Source organism: Oryx dammah, unplaced genomic scaffold (assembly GCF_014754425.2).
Source record: "Oryx dammah isolate SB20612 unplaced genomic scaffold, SCBI_Odam_1.1 HiC_scaffold_17, whole genome shotgun sequence".
In the NCBI taxonomy this organism is placed as follows: domain Eukaryota; kingdom Metazoa; phylum Chordata; class Mammalia; order Artiodactyla; family Bovidae; genus Oryx; species Oryx dammah.
In genome coordinates, this window is record NW_024070201.1 from 50223700 (window position 1) to 50243399 (window position 19700).

General features: G+C 36.9%; 1 protein-coding gene across 2 annotated transcripts in view; it reads right to left on the minus strand.

Moving 5' to 3' along the window:
* Positions 1-19700, minus strand: part of FCHSD2 (FCH and double SH3 domains 2) — a 240119-nt gene that overhangs the window by 69871 nt on the left and 150548 nt on the right. For both annotated transcript variants that reach the window (XM_040258786.1, XM_040258787.1), the window contains exon 9: positions 183-305. In XM_040258786.1, the coding sequence (XP_040114720.1) occupies positions 183-305 (123 nt within the window). The remainder of the gene's footprint in view (positions 1-182; positions 306-19700) is intronic.

Genomic DNA, 19700 nt, shown 5'->3' on the forward strand with positions numbered 1-19700 from the left:
TCCCTTTTTGACCTTCATCAAGAAGAACGAAACACCTTTCAACTTTGTTAGAAGGAATATTGTTTTCAAAAAATTTGTCCTTTAAAGCATTCTAATGTCATTGGTACATTCATTTTGTTTGTAACTAAAGACATTTTAGATTCTAAATGGATATATTGCATACTGCACTGAAGGTAACTTGCCTTGCTGGAGGTTTCTAATAGAAACTGGAATGTGTTCTGCACAGCTTGGCATGTCTCTAGCTCAGTCCGGCTGAAGGCGATTAAATAATCCTTAAGGTGGTCATACACATTTCCATCAAGAGCCTATAAAAGAGTAAACAAAAGCAAAAAAAACTATGAGAAAGCTCTGACATACAATGCTTGCTATTTAAATGCTAAATTCACTTTAAAATCTATTAATATAAAATAAAAGATATAGGTAGGTTTCTAAGTAAAGAATAAATATAAATCTTAAACAATCACTTGGGAAAACACTGAATTTTTCTAATAAGTAGGAACTCAAAAAAGGTAGAGCCCAATACTGGTAAAGATGTGGGGACAGTATAAAACTTGAGAGACAGAATGCTTGGTTTCTGATATTTGCTCATCCGCTTACTAGCTATGTCTACGTCTCTAGTCTGTTGATAAGATTAGGTGTGGGAGCTGAATGAGATAACAGATGTAAAGGATCCATACGCAGTGCCTGGAACAGAATGGACATTCTACAAACGTTAATTTCCTCCATTTTCCCTCGTCCATTGTTGGTAGGATTCTAAATTCATATATTCTTACTATACAGCAATCAGAGGAAAACCACAATTGAAACAGTAAAATAAAAAAAAGAGTCAGAAATGCTGTTTTGGGGAATAAACATCAATGCAATATCTACAAAGAAATTTAAACATTCTTATTTATTTAAGTATTTAGATCAGGACTCCTTAAAAATTGAAAAAAAAAAGAGAAAACCACTAAACAGTTGAGAAATGATTAAGTTATGATACACATAGTGACTAAAATATGCACAGCCACCAAAACAAAAACTGTGGAAACCGTGTAGATGGTAAACAATGCATTGAACAATTTTAGGTTAAAAAAGCAGAACAAATAGAATACATACATATTAGCAACAATGATGGGAAAATATATCAATACATCAATAATAATGAAAATAAAGGTTCTGGAGTCTTGCAAATCAACAGAGATCTTCTTAAAACCAGGAAAAATTCACACATTTAAGTCACCATTGAACTATTTTAAAGTGTGCAATTCATTGACTTTCAGTACACTCACAATGTACAATCATCACTACTATCTAATTCCAGGGTACCTGCATTGCTTCCAAAAGAAATCCCATACCCATTAAGCGGTCACACCCATTCCTACCTTTCTCTCCATCTCTGGCAACCACTATTCTACTTTCTTCTTCTTTTTTTTAAGTGGAGGAAAATTGCTACAACATTATAAATATATTGGTTTCTGTCCTACAACAACTCAAACCAGCCACAATTGTATACATATACATATACATATCTATCTATCTATCTCACCTGTCTCTTGGGTCTCCCTCTCCTCCTCGCACCCCACCCCTCTAGAACACCACAGAGTACCTTGCTGGGCTCCCTGTGTTATACAGCAACTTCTCACCAACTATCTGTTTTATACATGGTAGTGTATACAGAGCTATACTACTTTCTCCATTCATCCCACTCTCTCCTTCCCCCACTATGTCCACAAGTCTGTTCTCTGTATCTTTGACTAATCTACTTTCTAACTCAATGAACTTCCCTCTTCCGGACATTTCATATAAAAGGAATCACATGATATGTGGTTTTTTGTGCCAGTCTCTGTCATTTAACATATTTTCAAGGTTCATCAATGAATTAGTACATCATTTTACAGCTTCCCTGATAGCTCAGTTGGTAAAGAATCCGCTTACAATGCAGGAGATCCCGGTTCGATTCCTGGGGTCGGGAAGATCCCGGGGAGAAGGGATAGGTTACCCACTCCAGTATTCTCAGGCTTCCCTTGTGGCTCAGCTGGTAAAGAATCCCCCTACAATGTGGGAGACCTGGGTCCAATCCCTGGGTTGGGAAGATTCCCTGAAGAAGAGAAAGGCTACCCACCCTAATATTCTGGCCTGGAGAATTCCATGGACTGTACGGCCCATGGGGTTGCAAAGAGTTGGACATGACTGAGCGACTTTCACTTTATGGTTGAAAAATATTACATTTTATGGATATGCCACATTTTGTTTATTTATTCATTAGTCGGTGAATCTTCAGGTTGTTTTCACTTTTTAGCTATTATGAATAATGCTCTGTGGACATCTGTGTACAAGTTTTTGCTTGACACCTGTTTCCAATTCTCTTGGGTTTATAATTAGTAGTGGAATTGCTGGGTCTCCTGATAGAAATTCTATGTCTAACTATTTAAGGAACAGACAATCTGTTTTCCACAGTGGCTGCACTGTTTTACATCCCCATCAGCAATATATAAAGGTTCCAGTTTCTCCACAATCTCAACAACATCTGCTATTTTCTGTTTTGTTTTAATTATTCAAGCTGCCCTAGTGGTATCTCATTGTAGTTTTGATTTTGCATTTCTCTAATGACTAATGGTGTTGAGCATCTTTTCAAGTGCTTATTGGCCATGTGTATATATTCTCTGAAAAAAAGTCTACTCAAGTCCTATACACACTTTTCCAAAACTTTTCATCTTATATTGGAGTATAGCCAACTAACAATGTTGTGATGGTTCCAGGTGGACAGCAAAGTGACTCAACCATACATATACATGTATCCATTCTCCCCTAGACTCCTCTCCCATCCAGGCGGTCATGTAACATTGAGCAGAATGCCCTGTGCTACAGGATAGGATCTTATTGGTTATCCATTTAAAATATAACAGTTTCCACTCATTTTTAAAATTGGTGTTGTCTTTTTGTTGTTGAGTTGTAAGAGTTCTTTATATATTTAGGTACTATTTATATATTTGGGCTTCCCAGGTGGCACTAGTGGTAAAGAACCTGCCTGTCAATGCAGGAGAAGTAAGAGACACGGGTTCGATCCCTGGGTGGGGAAGATCTCCCAGAGGAAGTCATGGCAACCCACTCCAGTATTCTTGCCTGGAAAATCCCATGGACAGAGGAGCCTGGTTGGTTACTGTCCACAGGGTTGCAAAGAGTTGAATATGACTGAAATTACTTAGCACATATTTATATATTTGGATACATATATATTACTAGATGGACTTCCCCAATGGCTCAGAGGGTAAAGAATCCATCTGCAACACAGGAGACACAGGAGGTTCAGGTTTGATCCCTGGATCAGGAAGATTTTCTGGAGAAGGAAATGGCAAACCACTCCAGTCTTCTTGCCTGACAAATTCCATGGACAGAGGAGCCTAGAGGGCAACAGTCCGAAGAGTTGCAGAGTTGGACACAACTGAGCGACTAAGTACATCTTACTAGATATGTGATTTTCAAATATATTCTCCCACTTTGTGGGCTACCCTTTCACTCTATCAATAGTGTCTTTTGATGTACAAAAGTTTTCAATTTTGTTGTGGCCTAATTTAACTATTTTTTTCGCTTGTGTTTTGGTGCTATATCTAAGAATTCTCAATGGAAGTTTTATAGTAAGGAAAAATATTTTTTCTCACTTTGGTTATTTAATTAAACATTTACTATAAAACTGACTTAAAACCACAAATTGTGTCCTCAAAGCAGTAATACAACTGCACGTTCCATTGTGCTTAAACCACTAGATGGCACCAGCAAGCACTATAAATATAGACAGTGCAAATTCCTTAAGATTTCCTTCCATGAGGTTATGTGACATCCCCAGAGAGACTGCCGGTGTTAAGTCTGAATAATAATTCTTACCTTACAACTACTTTTCATGAACCTGTTAAAAAATGAACATACAACTGATATGAGGTTTTTGCTTTAGAAATGCTCTTGGTAGATGGTCATAACCTTGTGTTTGCAGGAAACCACTGGAGCAATTTATTGAACATAGCAAATGGGAATACAGGCATCATGCAGTGCCACCCCCAGAGTTTCCGAGTAGGTTGGGGGTGGGGCCTGAGAATTTGTACTTTCTAACAACTTGCTGCTGGTGGTCTGGGGACCATACTTTGACAACCACTGGACTAAATGAAGAGTCATTTTAGCTGATTATGTTGAATGTTTACATAGACTTAGATCCTGGTGACCCTGTGACTCCAGCACAGTGACTGGGGGTAGAATTCCATCGTGAATGGGGTCAATAGCACCAATATATCAATTAGGCAGAGGAACAACTGAGAAACATGCTCTACTTCAGAGTTATAAAGGCAGCATGGGAAAGAATTTGAGTTCTGAAAATAAGCTGGATATGGGTTAGAATCTCAGAACTTTTACTTCATCATTTTGAAGGTTCTCTCTTCTATAAATAGGGAAAGTGGGAATACCACATACTCCATGGGACACTGTAAAGATCAACTAATGCAAGGGAATGGCACAGTGTTAGTCTCCTTTTTTGCTTTGCTTAAACATCTTCAGTGGACTGGCTACATATTGATAATCATTAAAGCTGAGTAATGAATACATGGGGGTCATTCCATTATTATTTTTACTTTGGTGTACATGGGAAATTTTCCATAAAAAAGAAAATCTGAATATCAGACTAGAAAGAAAAAGTGGTGCTACCCGCCAAAATTTTAAGCTCCCACTATACATTTTGAAAAGTTAAAATTCTTTAGCTGGTATCTAAGATCCTTTATAATCTAGTCCCAAACTACCTCTCATCAGTATCATCTCTCATCACTGTTGTCTGTACTGTACTCATATTCCAACCACAAGTCATTTTGGAAAATGACATTTACTATCACGTTTCCAATTAAGTTATTCTCTTAGCCTGCAATGTCATTCCCCTTTTCTCACCTACTCAAATAGTAATAATGATGGCTAACAGGCAACTAATATTTATTAATGGCTTACTAATGTTGCAAATGCTTTACAAAACTGATTTAACCAGTTCCTCCTTAGTGTTTCTATAATTTGTATATTGCATGGGTGTTACTGCAAGTCATGGATTAAGTCTTTTTCAAGCACAGAGCCTGGCAGATAGCAGATGCTCAAAGATATTTATAGAATAAATGAAAGAATGCTTTACTCTAGAGAGTTTAATATAGCAACAAAAATGCCCTGGATTAGACAGCTTATAGGCAAGCTCTGAGTGTGTGTTTGTGTGTGTGTGTGTGCGCACATGTGCACGTGCACCCATGTGCACACACACGGAGTTGCTCACTTATGTTCAACTCTTTGCAACCCTATGGACTATAGCCTGCCAGGCTCCTCTGTCCGTGGAATTTTTTGGCAAGAATACTGGAGTGGTTTGCCATTTCCTACTCCAGGGGATATTCCCAACCCAGGGACTGAACCTGGAGTCTCTTGCGTCTCCTGCATTGGCAGGTGAATTCTTTACCACTGCGCTACCTCAGAAGCCCACAGGCAAGCTATTCGCACTGTATTCCAGTTAAGAGCAAAACGTACCATTAATCATGTACCACACACAGTAAAGGCATCTCTTGGCTTCAGCAATTCAACGAGGCTTAACGAATTTCCATTAGGGAGGAGGCGGGTCAAGTGACTGGAAGTCTCTTCTAGCAGACAGAGATTAATCTTAAAATATTTCTTTCATCAAATCATCATGTTCCCCAGAATATGATGAGAATATTCAGAATTCTGGGAACCCTACCAGAACTCCCCGAATTTTATAGGGTTACAGAATTCATTAACTTACCCACGTACCAATTTTTCTGGTTGATAAGAATAAGATAGCTGGAGGCCTTCTGGCCTAGGTGTATTATTGCTCATGTTCATAAAGTTAATGCAGGAGGTACAAAAATTTAAAAATGGTTAGAATTCAAAGCAAAAGAAGTGGATGATTACCCTATGACTGGCTCTACCCCTGCCTCAAGTTACCTGCAATTGTTTGAACCAGTGATGGTGCTGAGAAATGAAGTTCAAAGCAATTCTGGGTAGTACTGTCTCAACCTGGTTTGTGTTTAGTAGGTAGATTGTATATATGGACTTTGATAAAAATCCAATAGTTTAAAAGAATTAGTTCCCTAAAACAGAATGAAATACTGGGAAACAAAGGAGAGAGCTTGAAAATGCTTTATAAAACCTCTTCCATCATAGTACTTATCCTTATCACACAGAGTACTTTAGCACTATCTATCATAGTACTTAGTAAGTATATCATTTGGATTATTGCTGCAATCTCCTATTCATACAGCTGTCCCTCCCACCAACTCATTTCCACACTGCAGATAGGAGGACGCTTCCAAATTGCCTATTGGAAGGGCTGATATAAGCTACAATTACCATCCATCACCCTTTAGTAAGGAGTCTCTTAACTGCAGATAACAAAGATTCAACTCAAAGTAACTTGCACAAAACGGGAGTTTGTTGGCTCAGGTAAACAAATCACAAGGACAAGATGATGCTTGCTCAGAAACTACCCAATTCAAGGACAGTCTCTGCCCCCCTCCTCTGCTCCTCACTCCCAGCTTTACTCTGCCAAGTTTCTCATAACTGCTTTTCCCTGTGAGTTGGTCTGAGTTTCCTAGTGGAAAGAATAGGCCATTTTCAACTTATCTTTCAGCTTCCATCCCAGGGATGACCTAATTTAGGTCAAGTGCCAAAATCTGCCCAATAACCCTGAGGAAGGGACAGGGGTGTGATACTCTCTCTTGCATACCAGCTTGGCCTGTAAGTTTACCCCTGTGGTCAAGAGAGTATGATTTGAGGGAGAGAAGGCATGCAGAGTCATATATCTTTTATGTCTTGGGATTCCACATAAAAAATGCCACTACTAAAAAGGTTTGGAACTACTGCATTAGACAAAGTTTTGTGAAATTAATTTCTTTTCCAGCTTATACAAATTCTTACCAGTGTTACATAACATCATTAGGCTTACTTTTCTGATATGGGACTTGAGTGTGGACTCATTTTTTTTTAGCATGTGAATTCTGACTGGCATATTATTTGTTTAACAGATACATATCAAGTACTACCAATATGTCAAACTCTGAACTCAGCACAGAAGACACAGTGGTAAACAGACAAGATCCTTCCCTTCACGGAACTTAACAAACCAAAACAAAAGACAGACAAATAGGCATTATAAGTGCCTATTTTATGCTAAGATTTTATGCTATCATTAGGAGTTATGAAGCAAAAAGACAAGAGGGCTGTCCAGAATAGATAATGATTAAGTGAAAATCTTAATAAGCAAGAGTTAGCTAAACCAAGGAGGAGAGGGATAGATAGAAGTCAAGAAAGAGGAGAAGCCTTTGTGAAAACCTAGAGGCAAAAGAGGAATATTGGAAGAACTAAAAGATGTACATTGTTGGGATAACAGGGAAGAGAAATGGGGAGAATAAGTGAAGAACCAAGAGGTAAGCCCTGTCCAGATCATGCAGTCAGAAAATTTTTTGGTTTATTTTGCTTGTACTTTAGTTTAAATGCAATGAGTCGTTAATCAACATAGTCTAGCAGTCAAGTAAAATATGTGGTTTGGAAACATTCTCCTAGCTGTACTGTAGAAATGGGTTGGCAAGATACAGGGCAATAGGAGATTGCTGCAATAACCCAGATGAAACAGGATGTCTGGAAGGTAGTAGATAAGTAAGAAATGAAATTAACAAGATTTAGTGATTAACTAGATGTTGGAAGAAAGGCAGAGGGGAAAGTAAACCTTTACTTCCAAGTGTCTGATCTAGGCAGGTGAGTGTATTATACACTGCGCCAAGAACACAAGAAGAAGTGCAGTTGGGAGAAGAGAATGTTTTAGCTCAAGAGACAGTATGATATATAAGTGTGAATCTCAGAGAAGGGAAATAGTCTCTGGTTAAAATTTAAGTCTGTAAATTACATGCTACATGTTATTTTTTCATCAGAGTAAAGCTGACCCAATTAAGATAAAGTAAATGCCTGATTATATCTACTTCACTCTCAAAATAAATCTTCAGTGCCTCCCCTCTCTTATAATTGGGGCCTGCTTTTGCAGCTTCCACTCTTGTCACCCTTGATTCATACAGATCACTAGGTGCAAGTGATAATAATTCAACAGCTTGCCTTACTATTTCTGCTTCTTTTCAATTAAACGGATCCAAAAGCTTGAAATAGACAATTTTTATTTCAAAGCCGAATCAGATACAACCCAAAAGCTACATGTATTTCTTATAAATTTAAAGTAAGGTAAATACTTTAAAAGCTTACAATAAAAGTGTCGCAACTATAATAGTTTGACAAGGACATGCATGATAAAGATGCATCTGAGCCCTGTCTAGTGTTTACATGAGCAAGGCACAAGAATGTTCTCTAAGTACACTTGTTTGTTCAATTTCAAACCAGTAGATGTGCACAATCTTCTATTCCTACAGAGATCTGCATGCACAGCCATAAATTTCATAATCAATGATACATTAGAATTCATATATATCCTGAGAAATGGCAGGATAAGCATTCTTTTAAGGTTTAACAAATATGAGTTAATCTGGCAGTATGAGATTCTCAGTGGTCTCCACCATGCAAAAATTTGGTAAGGAACTCACTCAAATGTAACTTTTAAACACAAATTTTGTTTCTGATTACTTGGAACCAATTGCTATGGGAAGAAATCTGTAATATCTAAATTGAGAAACCATGGGGCTTTTGTTTTAATAATTTTAATAGTTTTGAAAAAGCTGAAAGGCTTCTGAATGCCTTTGAACATCCATATTCTTTTCAGATTCCTTATATATTACTTATATTATATATTATATATATGTTCTGTACATATTACAATACCCCTTCATGTATTACTTTTGCTTTCTTTATTCATTTGATCAATTTGATCTCTAAAATCAGTTGAGTTTGGAACCCAAACTCAAAGTAGTAAATACTCAAAACAGTAAAGGAAAATTGGGATATGCTAAAGACAAATTCAGAAGCTTAGACTTCTAGGGTGTTCCACTAAATAATTATTTTATAGGAAAGTATAAATTCCTGGAACTTGTTTGAAGAGGGAAATTAATTAGGAGTTAGGAGAAAGAAAATGTGTCATTTTTCTAAGCATTTGATGCAATTTCCCCTAAAGTAAGAACTTTAAACAGTGGCTTCCTTATATAGATCCAGGAAGGGCAGAGATTTTGTAGTAACAGAGCTATGCTGAAATCTCTTGAGTTTCCTTAATGAAGCTGAGAAAAAGCAAACTCTTCTTTTTCTGAGAGCAATGGGCATTCAAATAGTCTTTGGTAAAAGTCAAGAATATAAATATCAAGATGATGATAAATAAGAGCTGTCTTAAAATTAAATCATGAAATTCTACAGTCTTCCTTTACTGATGCAAAACAATGATTGCCTGCCTGCATTTGTGTATCTTTCTGAGAAGATTTTAAGCTGCACTTAACTAGGATGCAAAGAGAAAGTATATTTTTACAAATTTAAAGAGATCAAAGCAAGTTCTGGGTTAAATCTGTATCACTGTAAATATCTTTAATATACGGCTGAATTTGTCAATTGATATAAAGTAAAATTAGAAAAATGTCACCTAAATTTTTACTTGGTTATTTTATTTAAAAACACTGAGTTACTTCAGGTTCTATGAAAGAGGAAAACAAAGCTTCTATCTGTGAATTACAAAGCCAGGAAAGGAAAATTTAATACTGCTTTTCTATAAAGTCTGTATCATCCTCTTTGAGTTACAAGCGTGTGTCATCTAGTTGTGAATGTGCTAAAACCATCTCAATATTTGGGCTGCAACCTCAAAGCAGCATGGTCCAATAGAAAGCCTTGAACACATACACTTGCATTCAAATCTCAGATCTACTACTTAACTAGCAATGACACTTTGGGGAGACACTGACCCCAATTTAAACTCCTGATCTGATAGAGACTAGAGAGTATGGTACTTATAAAAGATGGTTATTAAAATAATAAAGCTTAAATATTTCTATATTCTACCCAAGAATTTCACCTATTTCCCATAGAGGACCTATAATAAAAGATTTTGATGAAAGATTTGGTTTTGAGTCTTGATTCTATTATGTACTTAAGCTGTATAACCTCTCTAAGCCTCAGTTTCCTCATCTATAGAGAGATAAGAAGAGTATCTCATGAGGTCTGTAAAATAGTATACTGTTTTAAGTCCCTTGTTTCTTCTACTAGATCTTTTAAAGATTTTTGTAGTGGTTGCCTAAGGATTACAGTTAACACCTTAATTTAAGCAAACTGGTTTGGATTAATGCAAACTTAATTTCAACAAAACACAAAAACTATGTCCCTTTATAGCTCTGCTCTCCCTCTTCTGTGCTATTATTATCATAGAGATACATCTTCATACAGTATAAGCCCATCAAAACTTTATAATGATTGCCTTAGGCACTGTATTTTAAATCAGACTTAAATTATCTACTCCTTTTGCAGACTGGATCATCTCAATTGTCTGATCTTTAAGTTCATGGATTTTTTCTTTTGCTGGTTCAGCTTTACTGCCAAATCCTTCTGTGTATTTTAGTTTTAGTTACGGCACTTTTCAACTTCAGAATTTCTACTTGGTTTCCTTTTATAATTTCTGTCTCTTTGTTGATATTCTCTCTTTGGTAAAACATTGTTCTCATGCTTTCTTTTATTTCTTTGGACGTGGTTTCATTTAGCTCTTTAACCATATTTATGATCTTCACTCATAAAGAGGTGATTTAATAGAATCTTTGTCTAGTAAGTTCAATGTATTAGCTTCCTTGAGGTCAGTTTCTATTGACTCCTTTTGTTTCTGTGAATGGGTTGTATCGTCTGGTTTCTTTACATGTCTAGTTTTTGGTTAAGAATAGGACATTTAAACATAATGTGGCAATTCTGTCCTGCACTAAGTTGCTTCAGTTGTGTCCGACTCTCTGTGACCCTGTGGGCTGTAGCCTGCCAGGTTCCTCTGTCCATGGGATTCTCCAGGGAAAGATACTTGAGTGGGTTGCCATGTGCTTCTCCAGGGGGTCTTCCTGACCCAGGGATTGAACCTGTGTCTCTTATGTCTCCTGCATTAGCAGGCAGGTTCTTTACCACTAGTGCCACCTAGGAAGCCCATAAATCAGATTCCCCTCTCCCTAGGATTTGTTGTAGCTGCTGCTATTTGTTTATTTAGTGATCATGTTTTATCTCTGTGCTCCCGGGAATCTCAGAACTTCGTAAGGAACTTCATGCACTCCACAAATACTTGATTTAAAAGCTTTAGTGTATATCACTTCAATTGTCTTTTAAATATCCATGAATTTTAGTCCCTCAGACATTCATTATTTTCCATCTCACCCTTCTGCTAAACGATCTTCATTTTTAATAAACAGCAAAATTAGCAATCAAGTAAAATTATGTGACAAAGGTGAGTAAATTAAAGCAGCATACTTCAAGGGACTCACACCAAGACTATACTGGCCTGAGTATACACTTTAGGAAATCTCTTTTGCCCCATCCCAGTCTCAAATCTATTTTGTCACTCACATATATACTTGGAGGCAAAAATAATTAGAGTAGCTTTCCTTATAATGGAAGCTGGGGATATAATCACATAATTTTTGCTGTCCACAAATTATCTGTGAGAATTTACATTTTTTGCTTTGATTTCAATCATTTTAAAGGATATATATAATTTAACCCAGGATTATACCGATGATCATCCTTTATTGGAGTATTGCCATGATATGCACATAGTTTCATAGCTGGAAGCAAGAAGGTGTGAAGGGACAAAAGACTGAAGGAGGACACAGAAAGGAGAAAGTCTATTAACATGACTGAAACTCAGATCTTTAGGTACGTAAACCAGAAAACCATACATGCCAGTAAATAGGACTGCTGAAAATAGAAAAATTTTTGGCATTCCAATTTAGAATGGAATCTAGAATTTTCCCACATTCATCTTTTGATTGTGTTATTTAAATATCATCTTTTTCTTGCCTCCTGTGTCAAAGATAAGGTGTCCATATGTGTGTGGATTTATCTCTGGGCTTTCTATTTTGTTCCATTGATCTATATTTCTGTCTTTGTGCCAGTACCACTAAAGACCATCTCTTTAACAAGTGGTGCTGGGAAAACTGGTCAACTACTTGTAAAAGAATGAAACTAGAACACTTTCTAACACCACACACAAAAATAAATTCAAAATGGATTAAAGATCTAAACGTAAGACCAGAAACTATAAAACTCCTAGACGAGAACATAGGCAAAACACTCTCTGACATAAATCACAGCAGGATCCTCTATGATCCACCTCCCAGAATACTGGAAATAAAAGCAAAAATAAACAAATGGGATCTAATTAAAATTAAAAGCTTCTGCACAACAAAGGAAAATATAAACAAGGTGAAAAGACAGCCTTCTGAATGGGAGAAAATAATAGCAAATGAAGCAACTGACAAACAACTAATCTCAAAAATATACAAGCAACTCCTGCAGCTCAATTCCAGAAAAATAAACAACCCAATCAAAAAATGGGCTAAGGAACTAAATAGACATTTCTCCAAAGCCATACGGAGGGCTAACAAACACATGAAAAGATGCTCAACATCACTCATTATTAGAGAAATGCAAATCAAGACCACAATGAGGTACCACTTCACACCAGTCAGAATGGCTGCAATCCAAAAGTCTGCAAGCAATAAATGCTGGAGAGGGTGTGGAGAAAAGGGAACCCTCTTACACTGTTGGTGGGAATGCAAACTAGTACAGCCACTATGGAGAACAGTGTGGAGATTCCTTTAAAAATTGCAAATAGAACTGCCATATGACCCAGCAATCCCACTGCTGGGCATACACACCGAGGAAACCAGAATAGAAAGAGACACGTGTACCCCAATGTTCATCGCAGCACTGTTTATAATAGCCAGGACATGGAAATAACCTAGATGTCCATCAGCAGTTGAATGGATAAGAAAGCTGTGGTACATATACACAATGGAGTATTACTCAGCCATTAAGAAGAATACATTTGAATCAGTTCTAATGAGATGGATGAAACTGAAGTTGATTATACAGAGTGAAGTAAGCCAGAAAGAAAAACACTAATACGGTATACTAACACATATATATGGAATTTAGAAAGATGGTAATGATGACCCTGTATGCGAGACAGCAAAAGAGACACAGATCTGTAGAGCGGACTTTTGGACTCTGAGGGAGAGGGAGAGGGTGGGATGATTTGGGAGAATGGCACTGAAACATGTATACTATCATGTAAGAAATGAATCGCCAGTCTATGTTCGATGCAGGATACAGGATGCTTGGGGCTGGTGCACGGGGATGATCCAGAGAGATGATATGGGATGGGAGGTGGGAGGGGGGTTCATGTTTGGGAACTCATGTATTCCTGTCGTGGATTCATGTCAATGTATGGCAAAACCAATACAGTATTGTAAAAGTAAAATAAAGTAAAAATAAAAATAAAAACTGAATAAATAAATAAATAAATAAATATCATCTTTTGAGTGCACTTTTGAGACTGAAGTATTGAAACACCAGAAAATATTTAGCATGAAGAATACAAAGCCTTAGTTTTAATTCAGGAAGCATTATTCCAGATATAGGCAATCTGAAAGTTTCTCACATTGAAATTTCAGGGAAGAGTTAATACACATTTCTTGGATATACAGAACCATTAATGGAAAGGAAACAGATTAGTGCTCTTCTGAACTACAACAAGTGGTTGTACTGAATGGGGTCTGATCTTTTATAGCTCAAAGATAGCCTCTGACAGGAACAATCTTAGATATATGGTACATTAACATATGACAGCTACATTTCTTTGCACCTGAATTTTCTATGTAATTTTACTATGATACAAGGACTTAATTCTACAGCAAAGGGGAACTCTGCTCAATATTATGTTAATAATCTAAATGGGGAAAGAATTTTTAAAAGAATAGATTTATGTATATATATAACTGAATCACTTTGCTGTACACCTGAAACTAACACAATATGGTTAATCAACTATACTCCAATTTAAAAAAAGTTAAAAAATAATTATTCAACAGTTCAGTTCAAACAAGTATTTCTTGAGGTCCTATGCTGTGCCAAGAATGATGCTAAGGGTTGAGTCTGTGTTTATATGTGTGTATTTGAGTACATAACCATGAAGGATTTGGCCAAGTATTAGAGACAAGCATATAATAGTATGATTTAATTATACAGGGTTCTAGTAGAGAGGCACTGGAACAAATGTGGAGGTTTAAGGAAGATTTTCTGGAGGAATGATGCCTGAGCACATGTGAAAACCTTAAGAATTACATTGGTCACATTTTAAATTTTAAAAAGTGGCTCAATTCTTAGCAACTGAAATCAGTATTTATCAATGCTTACCTAAGACAAACATCATTTTGATTATTTTTGTTTTCCTAATAAGTCAGTTCAGTAGGTTTTAAAATGGTTTTTAAGTTGTACTCTAAAGCTGATTTAAGATTACAAATGATTCTAAAAAATACAGTAAGGATAAGAACCATAGACATTTTGGTCTTTACATTTAATAAAAGCGGGCTCTGAGCTAAATATGTAAAGCAAAATGTTCTCATATTTTAATAGAGTTATCAAGTATACGGGTCAGGGGGGGTGCGGGGGGAGCACATCGTTACTCAGTGTATCAAAGCTTTCAACTATAGAGTCCATGGGAAAGAATTTGGCTTTTCTTATTATAAACATTCACATGTCCATACTGAAGTCAGTTCCAGCAACAAGCTCTGCTGTGCTCAGCAGTAATCGAACACAGAAAAACCATTAGCTCAGGACATTCAAAAAAGAAGGAAGGAAGGTCAAGAAAGACAGGATCCATTTTTCAGCAAGAACAACAATGATTCAGCTTCTAAAAGTTACAACTAAGCATTTTTGTACCCACTAAGTAAGACTGCAGGTGTAACAGACTGTGCCTTAAATATCTTTTTAAGTAATGGATTTAAAAGTATCAGAAAAAATTAAGTTTCTATTTTTTATTCCAAAGTTCCATGCATGGTACCTATAACAGATTTCTTTAAAGAGATACAGAAGTTTATTCTGATTTTAAATGCTGCCTGTTTGGTGAAAACATTCCAGTTTTTCTCTGTTAGATTTTGATCTCTTAGAGAAAACTATCTGGTTTACAGGAAATCTATGAAGATGGTGAGTGAATCTTTCTGTAATCAAGAAGTAAAGTTCAGGGAGCTTCTTCAACATGTGACTGCTTTTTCAGTCTCCTCTGGCAAGAGCCATTAGAGTTTTATGCAACAGTGCTAATAGCCTCTACATAGAAGGTGCAATCAAACCCAAACTAAAAAGACATTTATGATTATTCTTAGCTCTAATTTCATAGAAGCAGGACAAATAAATTTTAGCCCTAAGTGGGAATCAGCATCCTTAGCCTTTTAAACTCATAACTACCAACAGCCTGAAGACTGAAAGTGTTACAACATTTAAATAGAATGAGACTTTGTGTGTATGTGTGTTCATTCTAGGCTTATCACAAAATCACCACACTTTTAATACCTAAAGGCCTTTTAAAAAGCAAGTTAGTATTTTATTTGATATGAATGAGTTTGATCAGACACATGCAAGTCTACAAAATGCAGTTTCCAAATATTAGTTTAATATCAAAGAAAACAATGTTATGTAAAGATGGTGACTGCAGCCATGAAATTAAAAAACGCTTACTCCTTGGAAAAAAAGTTATGACCAACCTAGACAGCATATTCAAAAGCAGAGACATTACTTTGCCGACTAAGGTCCGTCTAGTCAAGGCTACGGTTTTTCCTGTGTCATGTATGGATGTGAGAGTTGGACTGTGAAGAAGGCTGAGTGCCGAAGAACTGATGCTTTTCAACTGTGGTGTTGGAGAAGACTCTTGAGAGCCCCTTGGACTGCAAGGAGATCCAACCAGTCCATTCTGAAGGAGATCAACCCTGGGATTTCTTTGGAAGGAATGATGCTAAAGCTGAAGCTCCAGTACTTTGGCCACCTCATGCGAAGAGTTGACTCATTGGAAAAGACTCTGATGCTGGGAGGGATTGGGGGCAGGAGGAAAAGGGGATGACAGAGGATGAGACGGCTGGATGGCATCACTGACTCGATGGACGTGAGTCTGAGTGAACTCCAGGAGTTGGTGATGGACAGGGAGGCCTGGCGTGCTGCGATTCATGGGGTCGCAAAGAGTCGAACACGACTGAGCGACTGACCTGAACTAAAGAGGTTAGTATCAATATAATGTGTGGAAAATAGTAAGTAGTCAATGAATGAGACTATTTTGATATTTTTATTCTCCTTTAAGAGGCCAGAGGCCATCTGGATCTTGTTAAATGCTGTATCTCTAACAAAAGGCACACAGAAGGCACTGAATAAATATCTGTTAAATTATCAATGAATGAATGCCCTGCAATGAAAATGTGAGCTAACTGTACTATATCTTCCATATCTAAAGTAGTAATGTAAGAGAATATAAGTACTTAATAAAAATATGTTGGATGTCAGTTTGTTTGGTATAAAATATCAACTCCAACTGTTACTGTATCATCACTATCTTTAGCATTAACTATCTTATCCATTTAATGATCCATTCTTTTCTTCAACTTTTAACTGTTCTGAAGAGTTGTTTACATAGCATAAAATAAAAATGTGCAATTTACCAGTAGCAAAAAATTAAAATAATATTAAATTAAGACTATTACATTCATCCAAACTGTTGCTCTTCTATGTATATTTATTTAATTTTAAAACACAGTTTTGATAACATCAGGAATAGGTACTTTTGCACACTGTTTTTAAGGGTATAAATTGATATAATATTTGTGGAAGGTAATGAGTCTATACGGAAAATATTAACAAATCTTTGTTGTTGACCAGGGAGCACATTTCTTAAAGGCTGTCTTAGGAAGTTATCAAAGAGGTATACAAAAATTAGTATTAAAAAATCGTCACCAGTGATTTATTAAAACAGACAAAAAGGGACATGAAAATCTATGGCATGTTAATATAATAAAATACCTTGAGGTCATTAAAATCACATTTTTAAGTAATGTTTAAAGGCAAGAATATTTCAAAATGCATTTTATATGAAAAAAGTACTTGTGAAAACAAAATTATACCAATTTTGAAGCATGTATATACAATATATGCATAGAAAAAATTAGAAGGTATCAGGATAATGTTCCCCTCATAGAACGAGTCAGGAAGTTCTCCCTCTGTTTTTTTGGAAGAATTTGTTAATTCTTCAAATATGTGGGAGAATTCACCTATGAAGCCATCTGGTACTACATTTTTCTATAGGGGAATTTTTTTACTACAATTCAATCACTTTACTTATTATAAATTGTTTACATTTTTCTATTTCTTCTTTAGTTTTGAGTTTGTGTTTTTAGGAATTTGTCCATTTTGGCTAGTTTATTTATTGGTATCTGTTTATAGTATTCTCTTGTAATCCTTATTTCTGTAATACTGGTAGTAATATCACACTTTCATTCCTGATTTTAGTAATTTAAATTTTTTTTTTTTTTGCGGCGGGGGGTGGGGGTGGGACGAGGGGAGGTATCAGTGTAGTGGATTGAATGGTGGCCCATAAAAGATATATCCATGTCTTGCAACTTTCCTGGAGCTTCAGTGGGTAGGAATCTGTCTTTTCACTGTCAAGGGTGGTGGTTCAATCCCTGGTTGGGCAACTAAAATCCTGTAAGCCCTGTGCAGTCCAAAAAAAAAAAAAAGATATATCCATGTCTTAACTCCTCAAACCTATGAAACTGATCTTATTTGGAAAAAGGGGCTTTACATGTGTAATTAAGACTCTCATCCGTTCTTTTATAAGGGACAGTAGAAAAAGAGACATGGGAAAAAGTGAGATGAAAACAGAAGCAGAGTGATGCCAGTCTACATGCCAAGGGACTGCTGGGGATTACCAGCAACCACAAGAAACTTGCAGAGGTATGGAATGGATTCTCTTCCCTCAGAACCTCCACAAAGAACCAATCCTGTTCACAGCCTGATTTTAGATTTCTGGCTTCCAGAGTTGTGAGAGAAATAAATTTTTGTTGCTCTAAGCCATCATATGTGTGATAATTTGTTATGGCAGCCGTAGGAGAGAAATATAGTCAGTCTATCTAAAGTCTGTCAATTTTGTTGATCTTTTCAGAGAACCAACTTCTGGTTTTGCTGATTCTATTGTTTTTCTATTTCTTACCTCATTTATCTCTGCTCTAATGTTTATTATTTCCTTCCTTCTTGCTTTGGTTTAGTTTCCTCTCATTTTTATAGTTCCTAAGATGCACGGTTAGGTTAGTGATTTGAGATCTTTCTTCTTTTTTAATATATGTATTTACACCTATTACGCTTCCCTGATAGCTCAGTTGGTAAAGAATCCACCTGCAATGCAGGAGATCCCAGTTCGATTCCTGGGTTGGGAAGATCCCCTGGAAAAGGGATAGGCTACCCACGCCAGTATTCTTGGGCTTCTCTTGTGGCTCAGCTGGTAAAGTATCCGTCTGCAATGCGGGAGACCTGGGTTCGAACCCTGGGTTGGGAAGAACCCCTGGAGAAAGGAAAGGCTACCCACTCTAGTATTCTGGCCTCGAGAATTCCATGGACTGTACAGAGCTGGACATGACTGAGTGGCTTCCACTTAAACCTATTACAGGCTCTGGAAATCAACCAAAAGCAAACAATATATTGAAAAACTGTTGACCTCTGGGTAAGAATAGTGGCAATGTGAGGCATTTTTGCCTAGGGTTGGTCCCATCTCCATTCAGTTAGGTAATAGTTCTATTAGGATAATGGTGGCAATGAAAACCAGCAGGTTCACTGCCAGAGAGACTAACTTGATTTGGAGCAAAGGGTTAAAAAACTCATGTCCAGAGGGTTTTTTTTTTAGATAGGCAAGAAGTGGATTTATTCAGAGAGAAACACACTACACAAAGTATGGGCCATCACAGAAGGTGAGTACCCTGTCTAGAGATATTTAACAAAAGTAGTGATCTTGGTAGGAAGTGCATCAGGAAAACCAGTAGCTCTGCTAGTCTGAGACTGTGGTCCTAGTTGGGGTGATCATCTGAGCAGCAGATTAGCCAGAAATTTAACACAAAGATCCTGAAAATGAAATAGCAGAAACTTTCCGTGTATCCCTAATTGATAGTGAAGCATGAGGTAGATGCCAACCCATGACCCCCACCTCCCACCATAAGGCAACTGGAGATTCATTCTCTATTGACCAACACTCTGAGACAAGAACAACAGGACAATTAAGCGAGGAGGCTGGGCCCTGCCCAGACCACGTATCTCTTATTTCTGAAGTCCCAAAACCTCCCTGACCACATATGCACAGAAAAGCTACTTGCAGGCCAAAGAGGGGAGCAATGTCAAGGGATGAGCTACCCATATGCCTCTTCAGTAGGATTCATCTTGGCTAAGAAATGTGTGCACCACATGGAAGGATCCTAAGAATACCAAATATGGACTGTGAATAAGGCAAATCAAAATGACCACCCAAAGGAAAACCAGAAGAAATGCCCATATAAATGATTTAAACTGCCAAGAGGGCGTGACTCAAGAGACTCTTCCTCTGAGTTTGCCTGTGTGTCTATCCACATATACCGTACTCTTTTTTCCTCTTAATAAATACTTTACTTGCTTCACTACTTTCTGTCTTTCTGGAAATTCTTTTCTGCAAAGCTGTAGGACCAGGGCCCTTGTCACTGATC